Here is a 16,750-nt window from a genome sequence, read left to right as displayed (position 1 = left end):
CATGGCCTACAGATAATAGGTGATATTCAAATAACTAATTGCGTCTCGACGCTCCCAGAGCCTTCCACATATCCTCCATGCTCGAGTACTTTCAGGGCGATTTGCATCTCCTCAACTTGGAAAGGGCTACTAATATAGCCTTACTTACTGCTCGATCGGTCCAGCCTTGAGACGTAGAGAGTGACCGTACTTGTGAACAATCCCAACAATAATCACGCCGAAAGCGACAACCCCAGCCTGGGTACCGAAGCTGCCATCGAACCCAACCTTGGCACCCCAGGGCTGCTGAAAGTAGCCAACGCTGAATCCTCCAATGGCGCGGGCAAAGTTCGACCAGCCCGACACCTCAGCAGGGGCGGTTGGATACGAGTCCAACACGAACGCAGAGACCGCCACCGAGGTGAGCATGATTCCGAAGCTGTGAAGGCCCCATCCCATGATGACCGCTGCGACAGACAGATGACGGTCGAGTGCTTGGCCGAGTAGAACAAGACCTCCGATCATGGGGATAGCGGCCAGGTAGATCATGTAAAGACGAGCCTCGGGCTCGAAGACACCATTGTGCTTACGAACGTAGCGTTGAGCGATCCAGTCGTTGATGTAGTGGCCGAATACCTCTCCGAAGATGACACCGACGATGGGCGAGAAATAAAGATAGCCGAGGCTCGTGAATGAGTACCCGTAGCCACCAAACTCACGTGGGGTGCCGAAGAGAATAGCAGTCGTGATGTTGATGCCAATGGCCCAAGCGAAGAAGAGCAGACTGTTCACCGTATTAGTGTCCGCTTCCGACACAAGCTGCGGTAGATCTGCCTGAAAACTTACTATGCGGCAAGGACGAGGAAAACGACTGGCTTCGTCAAAGTAATGATGTACTTCTTGAAAGATTGGTAGACAGGCTTGTAGTAGCCCTTCTGGTTGCGAAACTCCCAAATGCCGACAATGCGGGACATTCTTGACCAAAAGCCTGTCCCACGTCGAGGTTGATTGGAAGAGTGAATTTCGCGGTTATACCAAGTTTCGTCGAGGAACATGACAATAACGATCATGTCTAGAGCACACACACCGACACAGGTCCAAAATACATCCTGCCACTTGTGGGTGGCGCCGAGGACAAAGTTGCCCACAAGAGGACCCCAGTAAGGCGAGGCGATGTAAAGCAGGGCCCAGATTCCGATCTTGCGAGCTCGTTCGTGGTGGAAGAACATATCTCTAATGAATGCAATCGAAATGGTTTGCGAAGACGTAATAAAAAAGCCCTTCAGCGCACGCATGGCGTAGAAAGTCGTAAAGTTTGGCGCGAGAGCTGTTCCAATCGTAAAGAGAAAACCTATGAGGTTCGACCAGAACAGTGTAGGGGCTCTGCCGATGATGGAAGTCATTGGCACCCAGATCAAACCACCCAGAGCCCTAAGAAGATCAGTACGTGTAAAGGTTTCGATTTCGGAGACATTGAGAATGCTCACATCATGAGGACGTTGATGCTATTGGTCTCGTTCACTCGACTGATACTTTCATGCCACTCCTGAGCCTGCAACAGAATAGGAGCGCTGCCTGCAGCTGATGTAAAGTCGGCACAGAACGCTCCCCATGCGACTACGAATAGAACGGCATGTTTTTTCCATGATGGCCAGTTGAGTGGGTCATCTCTATCATCAGTAGGCTGCGGAAGAAGAACAGTCTGAGGGGTGGTCAGTGAAAGTCGCCTCGAGTGATTGTGGAAGGAGATACTTACATGTCCGTCCTTAGCAAGGCGTAGACCTGTATCAGCTGCCGTGTCAACGCGAAGGATGACACCAGCTTCGGCTTTGGCAGATTGCGGCACAGGCTCAACAGTTGGGCGCTTGGTCAGGGCTTCCACATCCCTCGACGAGACGTGTTCAACGTCTGTCTTCTCGGTGATCGCCATGACTCAAAAGCAATTGGTGTTGCTGGAAGGTGCAAAGATGCTGAGTGGTGTTCTGTCTACTGAAGACCCTCAACAAATGGTCGAGGGCGACGACTGTCTTTATTCGATTGAACCAAAGGTCCATGTGCCAGACTTTGCACTGGATGGCCAACTGAACCGCCAAAACCTCCATCCCGAAATTGCGAGCCTGGGGTCCCCGTGGGGTAGCCCCAAGGGAAATTCCACAACCTAGTGGGACTATTGGGGGTGGCTTTGGTCTCCATTCAGGTTGTGACACAGCTCGCCCCCTAGTCGTTGGGCGTTTTGGCCATCAAAGCCACTTTGGAATTTCCGATGGATTTCCGCAACCAACCAACTTTCACCATTAACTAATATGGTGCAACCTGTAATACGTCGTTTGGCCTATCGATCATGCCTTGGAACCATTAAGGTTTGGCGAATTCCATCTGCCAAGCACTGGACGGAACACTGCTTGGCAACTTTATCAACCAACTGATATCGCCGGATCCTGCGGATAGCGAGCCATCTCAACATGAGTGACGTGTGTTATGTCGATGCCGATTTTTGAATTCCGTCGTATCATATTCCGATGTCCTGCTAACTTCATTGCCTCGACTACAGATGGCATTGCATCTTGACCGCGCTAAAGTATTCGGTAAAGGATTGGTTCTTCACGCAGACGAACATGTGTCTTGGTATTTGCGCATATAGAACGAGGGCTCACGAGTTTAGGATGTGTTTCATTGTGATGTAGAAATGACGTGAATTGAACAAGCCTACGTAAAGCAACGCCAGAATACGTTAAGCACCATGACCAAGCCCCCAGTTGACAATTTCTACAGTCTCAACGTGACCGACGTCCGTGCCAAACTTCGAGTCCACAATGAAGCTCTTTACTTCATGTGACTGAGGCTCAACCCCATTAGACTTGGGCTCAGCCTTCTTGGAGCCATTAAAGGCAGCCGCGGATTCGCGTGCGGCCACCGCATCGCCAGGATGAGGAGCGAGCTTGGCTCTGGTATCGGCTGGCGGCGACGGCTGCTCAACAGTGAGGGGAAGAATGCCAGCGTTCTCGAAGGAGCGGAAGGTCTCAATGTACGTGTCGTATGTGTCATCGTACCTGGTCCATCCGAACTTGCGAGCCTTGGAAACGGAGCCAATAGTGAGCCAAGCCTTGCCAACTGCCCAGTCAAAGAAATCCCAAGTACCCCAGTTGAATGCTTCGGGATTTCCACCATGCTTCTCTACGACACGTTTCCAGACGGGCGCCTTGTCTTTGGCCCATTGGGTCATGAGGAAGTTATGCTCCATGCGCTGGCCGTCACCCGCGGCGCTCCATTCTTGTATCTCGGGGAACTAATCATACCGAGTCAGCAGTGAGAGCGGACTGGCCAGAGACAAAACTCACATCAACACCGAAGTACTTTCCAAGCTTCGGCCAGAAGTGCTTCCACACGAAGACATCACCGTTGGTGTGGTTGAATGCTTCGTTCTTGGTATTTTCGGATGTAGCTGCCCAAACGTTCATGTCTGCAAGGCTGGGGGCGTAAGATGCATCATCGACAGAGTTGTAGAAGAACTTGTTTCCGGGGAAGACAGGTACCTCGCCCATCTCACGACAAGTCAGAATGTAGATGGCCAGAGTCAAGGCGGCAGACATGCCGTTACCTGTTGCGATACTGTCAGAAACAACGTTTTTTTATTTTTCGATGGCATTATGACTTACCAGCAGGCGTAAATCCAATGATGGCGTTGGGACGGATGACATTCCAGTCCCATTCTCTCTTGGACGCGAGATCGAAAAGATAATCTTCCTGAGGGTAGTAGAAGTTCTCTCCATGATCCTCATAGCGAGGCATTCCTTCGTGGATTGGGACCTCGACAGGGCCAAGATGCACGCCGTAGTTCTAATCGTCTGTGTGTGAGTTCCCGGTTCCATGAATGGATCAAGGCCGAATGCCTACCTTTCCGCCAGTGCTGAGGCAGACGCGCTTCAACGAGTTCCAGGCGACCGTGTCAATGGCACTAAGGAAGTTCTTGAACAAAGGAACGTTGAGGTCCCGAAGCTTGGCGAAATCGGCAGTGTGGACATAGGAGGCGAAAAAGGCATGTGTAACGTCGTGGCACAACGGCTTCATAGCCTCCACAAGTTCATCGACTGGCTTCAAGAAGTCCAATGCAATAAAGCGGATGCGAGGGTCTTGCCAGAACACTTGTGTAGGTGTCCTCCTGGAAGAAATGACAATCTTGGACCATTCGGTCGCTGGCTGACGTATGAGGTGTTCGACAATGGCATTGCCAGTAATGCCATTCGCACCAGTGACGAAGGCGACCTTTGCGCGGGTTGGAGACATGATTTTGGTGTAGAAGTGATATGGGTGCAAGTAACAGACTTGTGTGAAGTTGGCGGTGAATTTCAGTGCCGACTTCAATCGAATACTTTATGTGTTTGTATCGGCAGCACTGCAATGCGAACGTCTCGAGGACAATGGGCGATGTGAGGAAATAATTCCGGAGAGTCTGGAAATCCATCTTTGGGGTGCGAGTGGAGCGCTAATCGAAATTCCGAAGTCGCCGGAACTTGACCAGTCCGGGGTTGACCGTAGCTTCGGGGTCCTGGACCGAACGCCCGGTGACCAGCTATGGCTAAACAAAATGCCATCAGGTCCTGTGTGAGCTTGGGCTATGATTCTTGTAGCTCACAAATTGTTTTGCGGCTCTTCTGATTTCTTTTGCTGGTACACTTTGAAAGCAATCCTCCGTCAAGATGATTTACACTAGTCAGCATGTGCTCGAGTATCCCAAAGATCTCACCTTGACAGAACTATTACTCAACTACAACTTGAACCATACACCCGACAACCATCCAGCGATAATTGATGGCCTCTCAGGCAAAACAGTTTTCACCTATGCAAGCTTTCGGATTGGCGTCAGGAAGCTTGCTCATCATTTCCAGACCGTGATTGGCTTGAAGCCCGGTGACGTCGTGGGCATCTTATCAACAAATCGAGTACGGAATCTACAATCTTTCTTTTGATGGATTCAAATAACTGACTCTGGATCCCGAAGCACTATTTCCCAATCTGCGTCCATGCTATTTTAGCCACCGGCGCGGTGGTCTCAGCACTGAACCCTCTCTATGAACCTAGTGTCAGTGTCCACTTCTGCTTGACGCGACCAAGACTGACAAGTTCCAGGAACTATCACATGCTCTAGGACTAAGCAAGCCTAAACATGTGCTGGTTGAACAAGATCTTCTTTCGCGGCTTTCGAATGCAATTCTCATCACGACCGACCTTCCACATAGGCCAACCCTGCATGTTTGGGATTCTCTGGAAGCTCACGGCAACGATGTCAGGGTACTCGAGGTCGAGCACGTACTGCAGCACGGTTCTTCTCATTTTGAGGCGAGAAGCCTTCCGCCAGGAGCTGCCGCCAACTCTTTGGCTTTTATTTGCTTCAGCTCCGGCACTTCGGGTCTCGTCAAAGGAGTACAGCTAAGCCATGGCAACATTGTGGCAAACATTTTCCAGCAATCAAAAGGGCTAGAAGGGATGTTCACACCAAAAACTGTTGTGGCTCTCATCGTGCCTTTCTTTCATATTCTGGGCCTCGCTGGATTCTCGTGCCAATACGTCTGCCAGGTAAGATGACCCAGAGCAGCTTTGGGGACAAGGATTAATGATGGGGTTTAGGGAACGCCAATCGTGGCCTTCAAGAGGTTTGATATGGGCCCGCTCCTTGCAGCTGTCAAGAAGCATCGCAGTAAGAATTGACCCACGGGCGATCTTGGATTTATACGCTCGTCACTGATGATTCCCTCTAGTCACACATATTAATGTTGTCCCCCCAATCGCACTTGAGTTTCTGCGCAACCCGCTTGCTGCGCAGGGAGATTTCTCATCTGTGCAGTGTATGATGAACGCAGCTGCACCACTGAACCAGAGACAAGCAGATGAGCTCACAAAAAGGTTCGGCTGCGCCGTCACCCAGTGGTACGGTATGACAGAGGCCAGCCCCAGTGTGGCCTCACAGCGAGAGAACGAAGTCAACCTCAAAGGAACCATTGGCAGGCTGCTCCCTGGGATCGAAATGCGAATCATTGACGATGACGGAAACGGTGCGTTCTGGGACCTATCTGCCCTGGGCCGAAAGGTGACTTGCTGACGTGCCACAGACGCGAAGATTGGAGAGTTTATTATCCGTGGCCCGAACATCATGCAGGGATACGTCAGCAGTGGAAAGGTCGATAGCCCCATGACTGCCGATGGATTCATGAAGACCGGAGACATTGGTTACGTTGATGAGGACGGATACCTCTTTATCGTCGACAGGGCGAAGGAGATGATCAAGGTTAAAGGGTAAGTTGCCACGCTTGAAATACCTTTGATCATTTCGTGTACTGACTTTGGCGTGAAGGCAACAAGTCGCTCCCGCTGAACTTGAGGCCATCCTTATCACCCACCCATTAGTGAATGACGCTGCTGTTTGTGGCGTGTACAATGACCACGGCACATCCGAGATGCCTGTCGCTTACATCACCACTGATGTAGAGGGCCACCAAGAGCAACAGCGACTTAAAGAAGATATCCTCGCACACACAAACTCCAAGGTTGCCAGATACAAGCAAATTTCGGGAGGCATTCACATTCTTAAGGCTATTCCCAGAAAGTAAGCAAGCGCCCTTCCAGAGGGCAGCGAAGACTATGCTGACATTTGAGAAGCCCCGCTGGGAAGATTCTACGACGACTTCTACCAGCAGCAATTGCCCGCCGTGAAACTCAGGAACGCGCGAGGCTGTGACCTGGTCATTCGAGGTTTTGCATTAGAACGTTGTTAAGATTGGCAATGTAGATAGTACAATGTTTTCTTCAGTCCAAGCCCGCTGACACCGACGCCTGCCCGTTCATCATCTTCATTTGTCTCACGCATACCTAGACATGTCGGGGCTAAAAAGACCCAAAGTGGCCTGCTCCATGTCCATGTCAAGGTTGAAGATTCCATTCGGACCAAGAGAACCAAACATGCTCTCGTCCAAATCAATGTTGCTGATCTTCATTGTGGAGGATCCATTCTCCGGTATTGTGGCCAAATCTCCAGACTGGAGGGCCCTTTGAACCGAACCCTCTCCGGCTATGATGGTTTCGAAGTTAAAGTCCGACATAGCCCAGTCTGGAAGGTTTGGGCCTTGTCCGTCTGTACCAAAACTCCAAGACGGGGAACCACCAAGCGCTTGCTTCCCCGCTTGCAAGCCGCTCAAAAGTCTGGTTTGCTGAAAGTCTGCTGGTATGCCATTCTCAGACTCGATGGCCTGGTCTGAATGCGGCGTCAGTTGCTGCATATCATCTCCTCTGACCTCTTGATTAAGAGAAACGCTATCCCGTCGTTGTGATGACTCGCGGTCCGTCCCTCCCTCCTTGAATGTGCGCTGGACGAGGGACGTCAGCTTCTGCACCCAGCGCATCATCTTTCCGGACACCCATATTCTGTGACAATAGGTATTGAGCGAGCGAGTCGCAGCTAGAACTGTGGCTCGATGACGTCTCTTCAAGCTGGGTTCTCGTGTGAAAAGTCCCATCATGATCATTGTTGAGCTCGTGAGATAATGGCTGAATGGGAAGCAGTACTTGAGAGTATCGTCTTGGATGCTTTCGTGTACGTTCAGTATTCTCGCCGCGAGACTGGCACAGACTGTAGCACACTCGACTTCATCGTCTTCGGCTCGATCAAAACGTCGTACGTGAGATGAAAACGGCCGTCGCATGAGCAAGCGGAGGAAATGTGTGCACTGTGTTTGTTTAGTCGTGATCGCAGAAGTGTGGGGATGGCCAACTCACTGTATACAGTAGCACAGTCTGTTTGACCTGCCATCGCAGCCTTGATGCAAATTGCACCTCATTCGGGATGTTGAGGTCATATGTCAAACATGGAGGCAATGTGTCGAGGAGATCAGTCAAGACTGTATCGGCATACTCCACCATCGGAGACGATGTCGAGTTTGCGGATTTGACACCGTAAAGTAGTTCCCAGGCCTTCCCTACGACTCTCGAGTATCGTACCATCGCCGCTATATACGGAATCGCCGTAATCGGCTCGCTGGCAAGCTCGAGTGCCACCTCTCTCTGCAGTTGTGAGATCTTCTCGGGCCTCGACTGGAAACGAGTCAGCCATGCGTCGCTGAGGTCTAGAGGCAGTGCTGTATCGACATTGCTGTCCTGGATTAGGTATGGCCGGCCGGATTCGATTGCCAGACGTCGATCTAGTACGTAAATAGACCACCACGATCTCGTATACATTTGACTGGCGACTGCAGGCATGTTTTCGAGGGTGCTCTGTCGGTGTAGACCAATGATGTGGGCATTGGATACTGCCAGGGCAAGAAGTCGGGTCGCCCGTTGCGTAGCGTCGAGACGGAAAAGGTAGATTACCTGGAGGAACCTATCAGCGCTGCGATTCACTTGCGAAATAACTGTTTTGACGTTTCCGCTGCTTACTCACCCGGATTAAGAGCATCTGTAGAGTTAAAAGTGACTTTGCGGCCGTGTTGCTCATTTCTGTTGAGTCTTGAAGAAGGCTCATACCAACACTGTATAAAGTCCAGCCAGCAGACTGCACACCATTCGCATCAGTGACCCGGCTTGATACGCTGCACCTTCCGAGAGCCAAACAAAAGCACACAAGAGCCACAGCCATCCGCTTCTGTTCTCGCTCTGCCGAGCTCGTGAGAGGCCATAGAGCGGAGTACTCCCACATCTCGTTGAAAGTCTCCCAGAGAGTAGGCGCGTGCAGTATCGGGTACAGGATGTGGATTTCCTCAAGGAAAATGTGCAAATATCGTCTCCAGGCCTCTTCATCAGCAACGACGCCGTGTTGGTCGAGAATGGCCTCCAACCAGGCACGAATTTTTCGCGGAGAACTGTCTAACGCAGGATTCGGAGACCTAGATGGATATTCTGCCATCATCCCGGATGAGTCCGCGGCCATTCTATCCATGTCGTCATCCATGCCTTGAAGGCCTGGGCTCATCGAGATCTCACCCGCGAACGTTTGGCCGTCTGGCTCCATCACATTTGACAGGTCAGTCGTAGAGGAGATCTGGTGATCCTCGCCTGCCGTCGAATGACCTTTCGCATGATGTGGTTGACTCTTGTACAGCATGGCATCGAAATTGGATGTCGGGATCATGTTTAGTCGATGCTCCACTTCGGCCAAGCGAGCGAGCAGTTCCATAGTGCTGGCGTTCCCCGCGGTGCTGCATGCTGGTCAGAATCTTCATGAAGCGCAATGTGGGAAAGGAGCGCATCGTTTACCTGCCACCTGCACGACGCACTGCATCGACCTCGCCTACACTGAAAGTGCGGCTTCGCTGTTCCATCGCTACATGTGAATTATGGCCTTTTGGCGCGGAGACACATGGCTGGTCCCGGGCGATACATTGAGCACACGGCTCGCCGCCATCGCACTTTGGAAGGAATCAGCAGCAGAACTCCTGGGATATGCGTACAACTCGTGTGACTAACCTTTACTTTTCGCTGTTGACAAGATGTGCTAGCATTGGGCAAGTGTCAGTGGCCTAACCGAAGACATGAGATAATCGGGAGAATGATCGTTATACCAAGCTCTTGAAATGTACTTCCCCCTCTTCATCTTCTTCGCTGGTTGCTCTGCAGAATCTGGACTTGCTCGATCATCTGCTCGCTTTTCCGCCGACTTCTTGTTGCTGTTCTTCGATGCGTCGGTCGAATGCGATAGCCGGCGTTCCGGCTTCTTAGAACCGTGGTCAACACGATCTGTGGTGGTCATGACCTCAATAGAAGATGCCTTGGCACTGTCTTGCTGCTTGTCGGAGTCCATGACGACGATGATGTCGCAGTCGATGTTGATGTGCAACTGGTATGTGGTCTCAGCAAACAGATTGCGTTGAGGTGAGTCTCCCCGCGTGGGGCATTCGGGGAGATCAATGGCGCCTACAATGCTGGCGAGTCATTCTTCAGTTTTGACCCATGGAAACCGAGCACACGCTGCAGGGATGTCGCTAGTCAATTAACGTAAAGTTCAAGCTACTGCTGATTCTGGCGATTCTGGCAGCGCCCGGTCTTGGCTTTAGCGCACAGCTGAAGGAAATCGCTTGTAGACGAGACCCTGGAGGTCTGGACACAGCACCCCTAACCTCTCCCCGCCTACCCCGGACCCCGCATGGCTCTAGCTGTCCGGGGTAGCGTATATCCTGGCGAATGACCCTGTTCGCGATGACCCCCTGATCAAGGAAGAGCAGCTGCGGAACTGATTACGGAATTTCCGTCCACCTGAATCATTCACGTGCAACGCCGCGCGTCTCATAGCTTGCCTTTTACGCTCCAGCCACCGAATAGTGGCATCACCAGCTCGGCTATAACCGCAGTCAATTGCTCAGGGCGCGACATCGGGATCTGATGATCACACGTGTGAGAAATGAATGACAGTATGGGCATAACGGACACAATACTCACTGCGTGATCGGCACCCGCCATGACCTGCGATGTACTGGGTGGCTTTATCAGTCGCGCGACATGTTCCTGTCTCTCGTGATTGCTATTTTGAAGTCAGCGAGCAGGGTTTCCTTTAGGTTGTATTGCAACGTACACGACCTCACTGTTTCCACCCCAGATGAAATGATTTCGGCCCTTGGACTTTTCGATAAGCTCAAGGATGACTGGATGCGGCGCTGCAATGTAGGAGGCCTGCGGTGGATGTATGTCAGTGGATTCCACAACGCATTGTCGTAAAGCTGGGAGAGCTTGAAGACACCTACAGCTTCCTGTTCTTTGGGGGTCGCAAGGTGCACGGGTGACGAGGGGTCGTTGGGATCTTCAGCATAGATTCCATGATCCTGGCCACAACAAGGTTAACTACTGAAAAATGACGATATGGGATTGAAGAGGGTCACTTACCAGGTAGACTTGCAATTGTCGCCTGTCCCAGCTTCGAAACCCTTTGCTCTTTTGAAAAGCTGCCGTGACATCCGCCCTTGGTGTTGTCGTTAGCTACTCCGGCCTTCGTGTTTCAGTATTTCGCCGTCTGCTCACTTTGATTTCCATGTGTCTCGACGCCGTAAGGCCATCTGAACAACCATCTTTGTCTCCGCTTCCATCGCGAAAAGAATCGGTTCCACTAGAATAGTGGCAAGAAAGGTCGTTGGCTCAAGCATTGCTGCGTGGCATCTAGAACGGCATTCAGTCCAGGAACAACATATCCAATTGCATGACGCTTACAGTCCTCCTCCTCCATATGAGTGGCCAATTCCAATGACAGGCTTTTGAGCCTGAACATATTCTATCGTGCTGAGAATGTCTCTAGACACATCGTGCCAACATGCTGCGCGTCAAATCAGCATGTCGTCCCACCTATTTTGCGTGAGCTTTGTAGCGCTGACCTTCGACTGGCAGCACGCCTCGATTCAGCATCGCGCTATCGCCATGGTTTGCTGCATCGATAGCGATAAACCTCTTGATGAATCGCTTGAGATCCGGCCGTTTCAGAAGGAGATTGATGATAAGCTCCCAGAAATATTTGTTGTAAGAATTGCCATGTGTGAGGACGAAGGTGGCGCCATCGGGGTTCGCATCGAGAACCGAGTAATCATGGACGGATAATCTCAAAGGCCCGGCGAGACTTTTGCGACTGGACAGCTCACCATCTTTTGGTACACTGGCTGGCACAACGAGGGTTCTCCTGACGTAGAGTTCGGTGCGGACTTCGGCCATTTTGATTGAGATGTGCGACAATCGTGCGGATTCTATAAAATCGAGAAGGATTGATATGCAAAGTGCCAATCTTCAGATTGAGCTTTGTAGTCATTTTAATTATCTTCCCAAGTGGCTGTTTTGCGTCTGTAGGGTCTTCGGCGCCAGCGGAACTGATGCCGAGGTCTCCTCTCCCGGCGGATCCACGATGGACCTCTCCGGCAAATACGGAATTCGGCACGATGCTTGCCGGACGGCGATCAATGGTAGTAGCACTCTTAAGAATGCAACATGTCCCCATTCATTTGACGAATTGTCTTAACGTGTGATGAAGAATTTAATTTATTTACTTCGGGGCAAAAACCTTATACGGTGCTAATCTGTTGATACGCCTCGGCCGCTTATTCAGCATATCTATCTCAGTCAAGAAGGTTTTCGTGATATATAGCAGATATAGATTAACAAGTCCCGGCACACGTCTTCTCCTCAGGTTGTTGCATTGTTCTTACAGTCTGGCTGCCGTAATTCTAAGCCTCAATTAGCACGGTACGGCTACGCCACGCACGTCGCTGGGGCCAACTTACTTTATATGCACTGACTTGGGTTCTAGGTAGCTGTACAGGCCGTGAGAGCCAAGTTCTCTGCCTTGTCCGCTCTGCTTTGAACCTCCAAACGGAGTGTTGAGCTCCGGGAGGTACGGAGAGTTCACAGACACTCCGCCGCTCTCGAGGGCCGAGGAAACACGCAAGGCTCGTGAGAGATCTGATGTGTAAAGACACGCTGTGGAAGAAGGGAAGAATATTAGTTCCACAAGCAATCAAATTCATCGGCGCTTCCTTACAGGCAAGTCCGTAGACTGTGTCGTTGGCTAGCTCGATGGCTTCCTCCTCGGTCTTGAACGTCTTAACTGTGAGGACGGGCCCGAAAATCTCCTCCTTCCAGATTGGGCTGTCCGAGGTTGGGTTGACGAACAACGTTGGCTCGATGAAGCATCCCTTAGATCCTTTCCTGTTACCACCAGTGATGAGCTCGGCAGATTGCTTGCCTTTCTCAATGTATCCCATGATTCGGTCGAACTGTGATTTATCGACTATCGGGCCGTGCTGCGTCGAAAGTTCTAGAGGACTGCTGCCCATACCGTCTCGGGCCTGCTCAAAGACCTCTTTGATGGCCTGAATGAACTTGGGTGCAATAGATTCCTGAATCAACACGCGAGAGGCCGCTGCACACTGGTGAGAATTTTCGCCATCGACGCCAGACGCCAGTCTCATCTGTTGGACTTACCAACACAAATCTGCCCCGAGTTGGCGAGGAAGCCGCCGCCGACGCTAGGGTGCCAAATTAGATATTGTTCAACAAAGTTCAAGGTAAGAAAGGCGTACCAGCCCACGCAGAGATCGAAGTCCGCATCGTCAAACACCACAGCTGCTGATTTGCCGCCAAGCTCCAGAGTGACTTTCTTGAGGTTGCTATTCGTCGCAGCTTCTTGGACAGCTTTTCCAGCGGCAATGGAGCCAGTGAAGCTGATCTTTGCTATTTTTTGGTGTGAGGACAGCAAAGCTCCAGTCTCTCTGGCGCCCGTCAAGAATTGCACGACGCCAGGCGGGAATCCAGCCTCTGCGAAGAGCGGCGCCATAGCGAGAATTCCCAGCGGGGATTTCTCGGAGGGCTTGAATATGACCTGATGGTAATGAGTAACGAAGCGTGCCACGAAACAGGACAGCTTTGGCAACGAACCGTGTTTCCTGCCGCTAGAGCTGGCGCAAGCTTCCAGCCGACGTAGAGGAAAGTCGCATTGTAGGACGCCAGGCTCGCGCACACGCCCAGAGGTTCGTATCTTACGATCTTGGCAAAGCCGTTGTCTTCTGAGAACGATTGTCCAGCAATCTTATCTGCCCATCCAGCGTAATCTGATCCTGTCAGAAAGGTATTTCACAGCTCCGTTTTCACTGATGACCTTACATCGGAAAACTTGGGCCATGTGAGCCAAATCCATGTGAATAATGCCTGCAATGGGACGTCCAGTGGGAAGGGACTCGCAGTAGGCAAGATGGTCGACATTCTTCTCGACGATATCAGCGAATTTGTTGAGACACGCGGCGCGCTGAACACCAGTAAACGAAGCCCATGGTCCCTTTCGGAATGCCTCGTTCGCAAGCGCGACGGCTCGGTTAACATCTTCTTTTCCGGCCAATTGAAGGTCATCCACGACGACCGAGTCGTCAACTGGGTTCAGCAACGTCAACTTTTCGCCATTGCTGTGTTGGGAGTCTACAAACTGATTGTCGATCTCAAATTAGTAGCGTCTCTCAATCCCGCAACACCACCAAAGTCCGGCCGCGGCATACCTCATTTCCGATAAAGAGCTTGCGGGGAGGAAGAGAAGCCATATTGATAACTTTTTCGATAAGTGTGCAGCGAATCCAAGCGATTCGTTTTGTGAGTGCAATCTCGCAGAGGCGCATTGGAAAAATGGCGGCGATGCGATGGGGCCACGTCATGATATCCCATTCTCGCCGGCCCGATCTCTCGACAAGTTCCGGGCAACGCGCGGAATGTCAGTATAAGGTTCCGTGACCTTCCGCACCCCCACCACCCGCCAAGGGTGTCCAGGGACTTTTCGCGGCAATTATCCTCCTCCCGCGACCCAGTCGCTCCAAGGTACGCCAGAGATATTAATAAGCTGTTGGAACACTCAGGATGCAGAGTCGTGGGGAACACCAGAGCCATCAAGTACTGAAACAACAGACAAACGACAATGGCGGCTCCACTTGTAACGGAAATGGTCCAGAACCCCTTGGGAGTCTCTTACCCAGAGTTTCTCCGCGTCTTCACCGAGAAGATGGAACCAATCCTTCTGGCTCAGCCAGGTCTCATTTCGCTGATCACTGGACTTGTCGTCAACCCTGCTGCCGACGATCAGCATCCGCCGACTGCCGTCTCGCTGGCCCAATGGACGAGCCTCGAGGCTCACGAGGCGTTTCTCCGAAGTCCATCTGCCGGCCCGTTCTTTGAGGCTGCCCAATCGCTACTCAGGGGGCCACCCACGATCCATCATTATCAACTCGGATCGCTTTCGAGCAGCAACCTGAAGAGTCGCCACAGCAGAATCGAAAAGACAAGCGAACCCCATAATTATGACCTACAACCACTGTATGAAGCTCAGGTGAACGCACGTGGACAAGACACTGCAAAGATTGGGGCATGTATTGAGTTCCCTCGGCAAAAGGCATACATATCTTTCGGGGAAGGTGAGGAGTCTTGCATCGGTGGGCCATCCGTTGCTGGGGTTGATGCATTTACAGTTGCGTGGGATAGATATGGCGTCAAGGCACTAGGATCGAACCTTTAATGATACATGCAGGACACGCCATGAGAATAACAACAATTTTGCTACAAAATGTATCCTTGAAGCACACGTTTGAACTACACTAGAGCAATCATGTTGGCCGGACTCGCCACTCCTCCATGCACGTTGAGGGGGCACGACGACAGGAAGAATGTCCAGCGTTTGTTCTCACGGCACCAAGCGGCCAGGTCCTCCAGATAAAGCAACTCGGCAATCGGGCAGCCCCAGCCGGAAATCAGGACTTCGTGGAACATGAACCCTGCCTCCTCCGCTACTGGGAACGCTTCCCACCCAGGGGCGTCTCCTCCGACACCGGCGAACTTGCTGTCCCACAGCCACTGCAGCAGACGGCGGTCCTGCTGCAGACCACAAGAGGCTGGAGGCCACGCCTCGCCCACGTTCTTCTCCTCCTCTGCACTCAGGTTGACGTACCGCGCTGTAAAGCCGCTGCGGATAATCAGAATGTCGCCGGGTTGTGGCTCCAGGCCGCTTGGCGACTGTCCGCGCTGCCATTCGAGACAAGCGACTATGTCATCGTACTTTATGGCATGCGGAGTCGACGGGTCATATCTCTGACCGAGCTCCTCTGCATAGGCCCAGTAGTCAGTCAAGAAACCACGAGTGGTGATACCTCCCTTTGTGTGCCAGTTGTGGATTCCCAGGGATCCTTCCTGACTCTGGAGCATGTCATCCTTGGTGATGCCATTGTAGAATAGACCCTCCTTTTGGTAGGCGAAGTGTCGCAGGCCGTCCCATTGTGTGCTCTTTTGCGTGTTGAAGTTGAGCTAGGGATCTTGTTAGATTCGTGTTCAGACGACTCGCGACTTCGGTCCTCAGCTGACAGTATCATCAAGTACGTTACCAGGCCCTACGATCGAATGTTCGTATGCGAACTCATGCCTTCGAAAGCCTGGCGTCTTTGGTTCACTAAGTGACCAGCTAAGGAGGAAGAGAATCAGCATGGTCCGTTATTTGCATGTGCTGCATCCTGGGTTCACCATACTTGAGACTGAAGCGTAGACCCTCCTTGATCTCCAAGCCAGCGTTCTTGACGACAGAAGGCGTGATCAGGTTCTGGACATTTCATCAGCACCAGAATCAACCTCATTCATCCCAAGTTACGCACCAGGGTACCGAGCTGGTCGTCAGGCCCCCAGTAGCCCCATGCCGAATAGGAGGGATCCCCCTTTCGAAGCGGCAGCTCCGAAAAAGCCGGACGCCGGGCTGTAGTGTTCTCTGTTTGTGTCATATTCTCGAATGATTACTGAAATGAGATGATCTGATTTGGCGCGAACTATCGCCGGAGCTTTTGAGTGATATAGAATGCAGTAAGCGGAAATCCCGCCGACAGTTCGGGGTCCCGTTCGGTGGCTCGGAGTAAACGCGAACCCCAAAACGGCATGGAACGGGGTTCCGAACGGGGCTCCGGAGCGATCGACGGTATGATCGATTATATTGAACAGCGACCGTACGGTTCTCGTTTTGGATCTTGTCGTATTCTTTTGACGCGCCTGAATTTGATGTTGTTGTCGAATCGGCAAGTTATTCTACACTGTTGAACAGTGACAGATCTTGAACATTGAACGGAATTTCCGCCGCGGCAGCAAACCCCTGGCAGACGTCTTCATCGCCAGCTTTTGGAGAATAGGAGTAGATAGCCATGGATGTCGACTCCAATATCGACCCCGCATCGTCACGGCGCTCGACTACCAGGACGCGCCGCAAGGCCAGGAGACGGCCGCCACCTTCGAGGCCCCGTACTGCCCCTGC

The 16,750-nt window shown here is 51.9% G+C and overlaps 6 protein-coding genes across 6 annotated transcripts; 1 reads left to right on the top strand and 5 right to left on the bottom strand.

Moving 5' to 3' along the window:
• Window positions 1-144: 144 nt before the first annotated feature.
• Window positions 145-1,909, bottom strand: D7B24_008709 (uncharacterized protein; the record flags this gene model as incomplete). The annotated part of the gene is made up of 4 exons (XM_028642794.1): window positions 145-763; window positions 826-1,410; window positions 1,467-1,531; window positions 1,736-1,909. 4 exons carry the CDS (start codon window positions 1,907-1,909, stop codon window positions 145-147), a joined length of 1,443 nt encoding a protein of 480 aa, XP_028498485.1.
• An 801-nt stretch (window positions 1,910-2,710) lies between these two features.
• D7B24_008708 (uncharacterized protein) lies at window positions 2,711-4,263 on the bottom strand (the record flags this gene model as incomplete). The annotated part of the gene is made up of 4 exons (XM_028642793.1): window positions 2,711-3,265; window positions 3,318-3,577; window positions 3,636-3,816; window positions 3,874-4,263. The coding sequence occupies 4 exons, from the start codon at window positions 4,261-4,263 to the stop codon at window positions 2,711-2,713; spliced, it is 1,386 nt and encodes a 461-aa protein (XP_028498484.1).
• Window positions 4,264-4,676: 413 nt separating this feature from the next.
• Window positions 4,677-6,712, top strand: D7B24_008707 (uncharacterized protein; the record flags this gene model as incomplete). The annotated part of the gene is made up of 9 exons (XM_028642792.1): window positions 4,677-4,808; window positions 4,866-4,919; window positions 4,979-5,059; window positions 5,137-5,553; window positions 5,605-5,674; window positions 5,736-6,029; window positions 6,087-6,270; window positions 6,329-6,580; window positions 6,634-6,712. The coding sequence occupies 9 exons, from the start codon at window positions 4,677-4,679 to the stop codon at window positions 6,710-6,712; spliced, it is 1,563 nt and encodes a 520-aa protein (XP_028498483.1).
• Window positions 6,713-6,833: 121 nt separating this feature from the next.
• D7B24_008706 (uncharacterized protein) lies at window positions 6,834-11,652 on the bottom strand (the record flags this gene model as incomplete). Its single annotated transcript, XM_028642791.1, has 15 exons — window positions 6,834-7,697; window positions 7,747-8,337; window positions 8,408-8,518; window positions 8,588-8,964; window positions 9,055-9,161; window positions 9,220-9,371; window positions 9,430-9,457; window positions 9,525-9,799; window positions 10,399-10,480; window positions 10,532-10,629; window positions 10,701-10,778; window positions 10,840-10,915; window positions 10,975-11,109; window positions 11,161-11,263; window positions 11,322-11,652. 15 exons carry the CDS (start codon window positions 11,650-11,652, stop codon window positions 6,834-6,836), a joined length of 3,408 nt encoding a protein of 1,135 aa, XP_028498482.1.
• A 484-nt stretch (window positions 11,653-12,136) lies between these two features.
• Window positions 12,137-14,021, bottom strand: D7B24_008705 (uncharacterized protein; the record flags this gene model as incomplete). The annotated part of the gene is made up of 8 exons (XM_028642790.1): window positions 12,137-12,158; window positions 12,216-12,411; window positions 12,473-12,853; window positions 12,916-12,959; window positions 13,014-13,312; window positions 13,369-13,541; window positions 13,594-13,909; window positions 13,980-14,021. 8 exons carry the CDS (start codon window positions 14,019-14,021, stop codon window positions 12,137-12,139), a joined length of 1,473 nt encoding a protein of 490 aa, XP_028498481.1.
• A 1,036-nt stretch (window positions 14,022-15,057) lies between these two features.
• D7B24_008704 (uncharacterized protein) lies at window positions 15,058-16,229 on the bottom strand (the record flags this gene model as incomplete). Its single annotated transcript, XM_028642789.1, has 4 exons — window positions 15,058-15,765; window positions 15,823-15,919; window positions 15,984-16,054; window positions 16,107-16,229. 4 exons carry the CDS (start codon window positions 16,227-16,229, stop codon window positions 15,058-15,060), a joined length of 999 nt encoding a protein of 332 aa, XP_028498480.1.
• Window positions 16,230-16,750: the final 521 nt, after the last annotated feature.

Source organism: Verticillium nonalfalfae (genome assembly GCF_003724135.2).
Source record: "Verticillium nonalfalfae strain VnAa140/NRRL 66861 chromosome Unknown scaffold_8, whole genome shotgun sequence".
NCBI lineage: Eukaryota > Fungi > Ascomycota > Sordariomycetes > Glomerellales > Plectosphaerellaceae > Verticillium > Verticillium nonalfalfae.
This window is presented reverse-complemented; position numbering and strand designations above follow the sequence as displayed.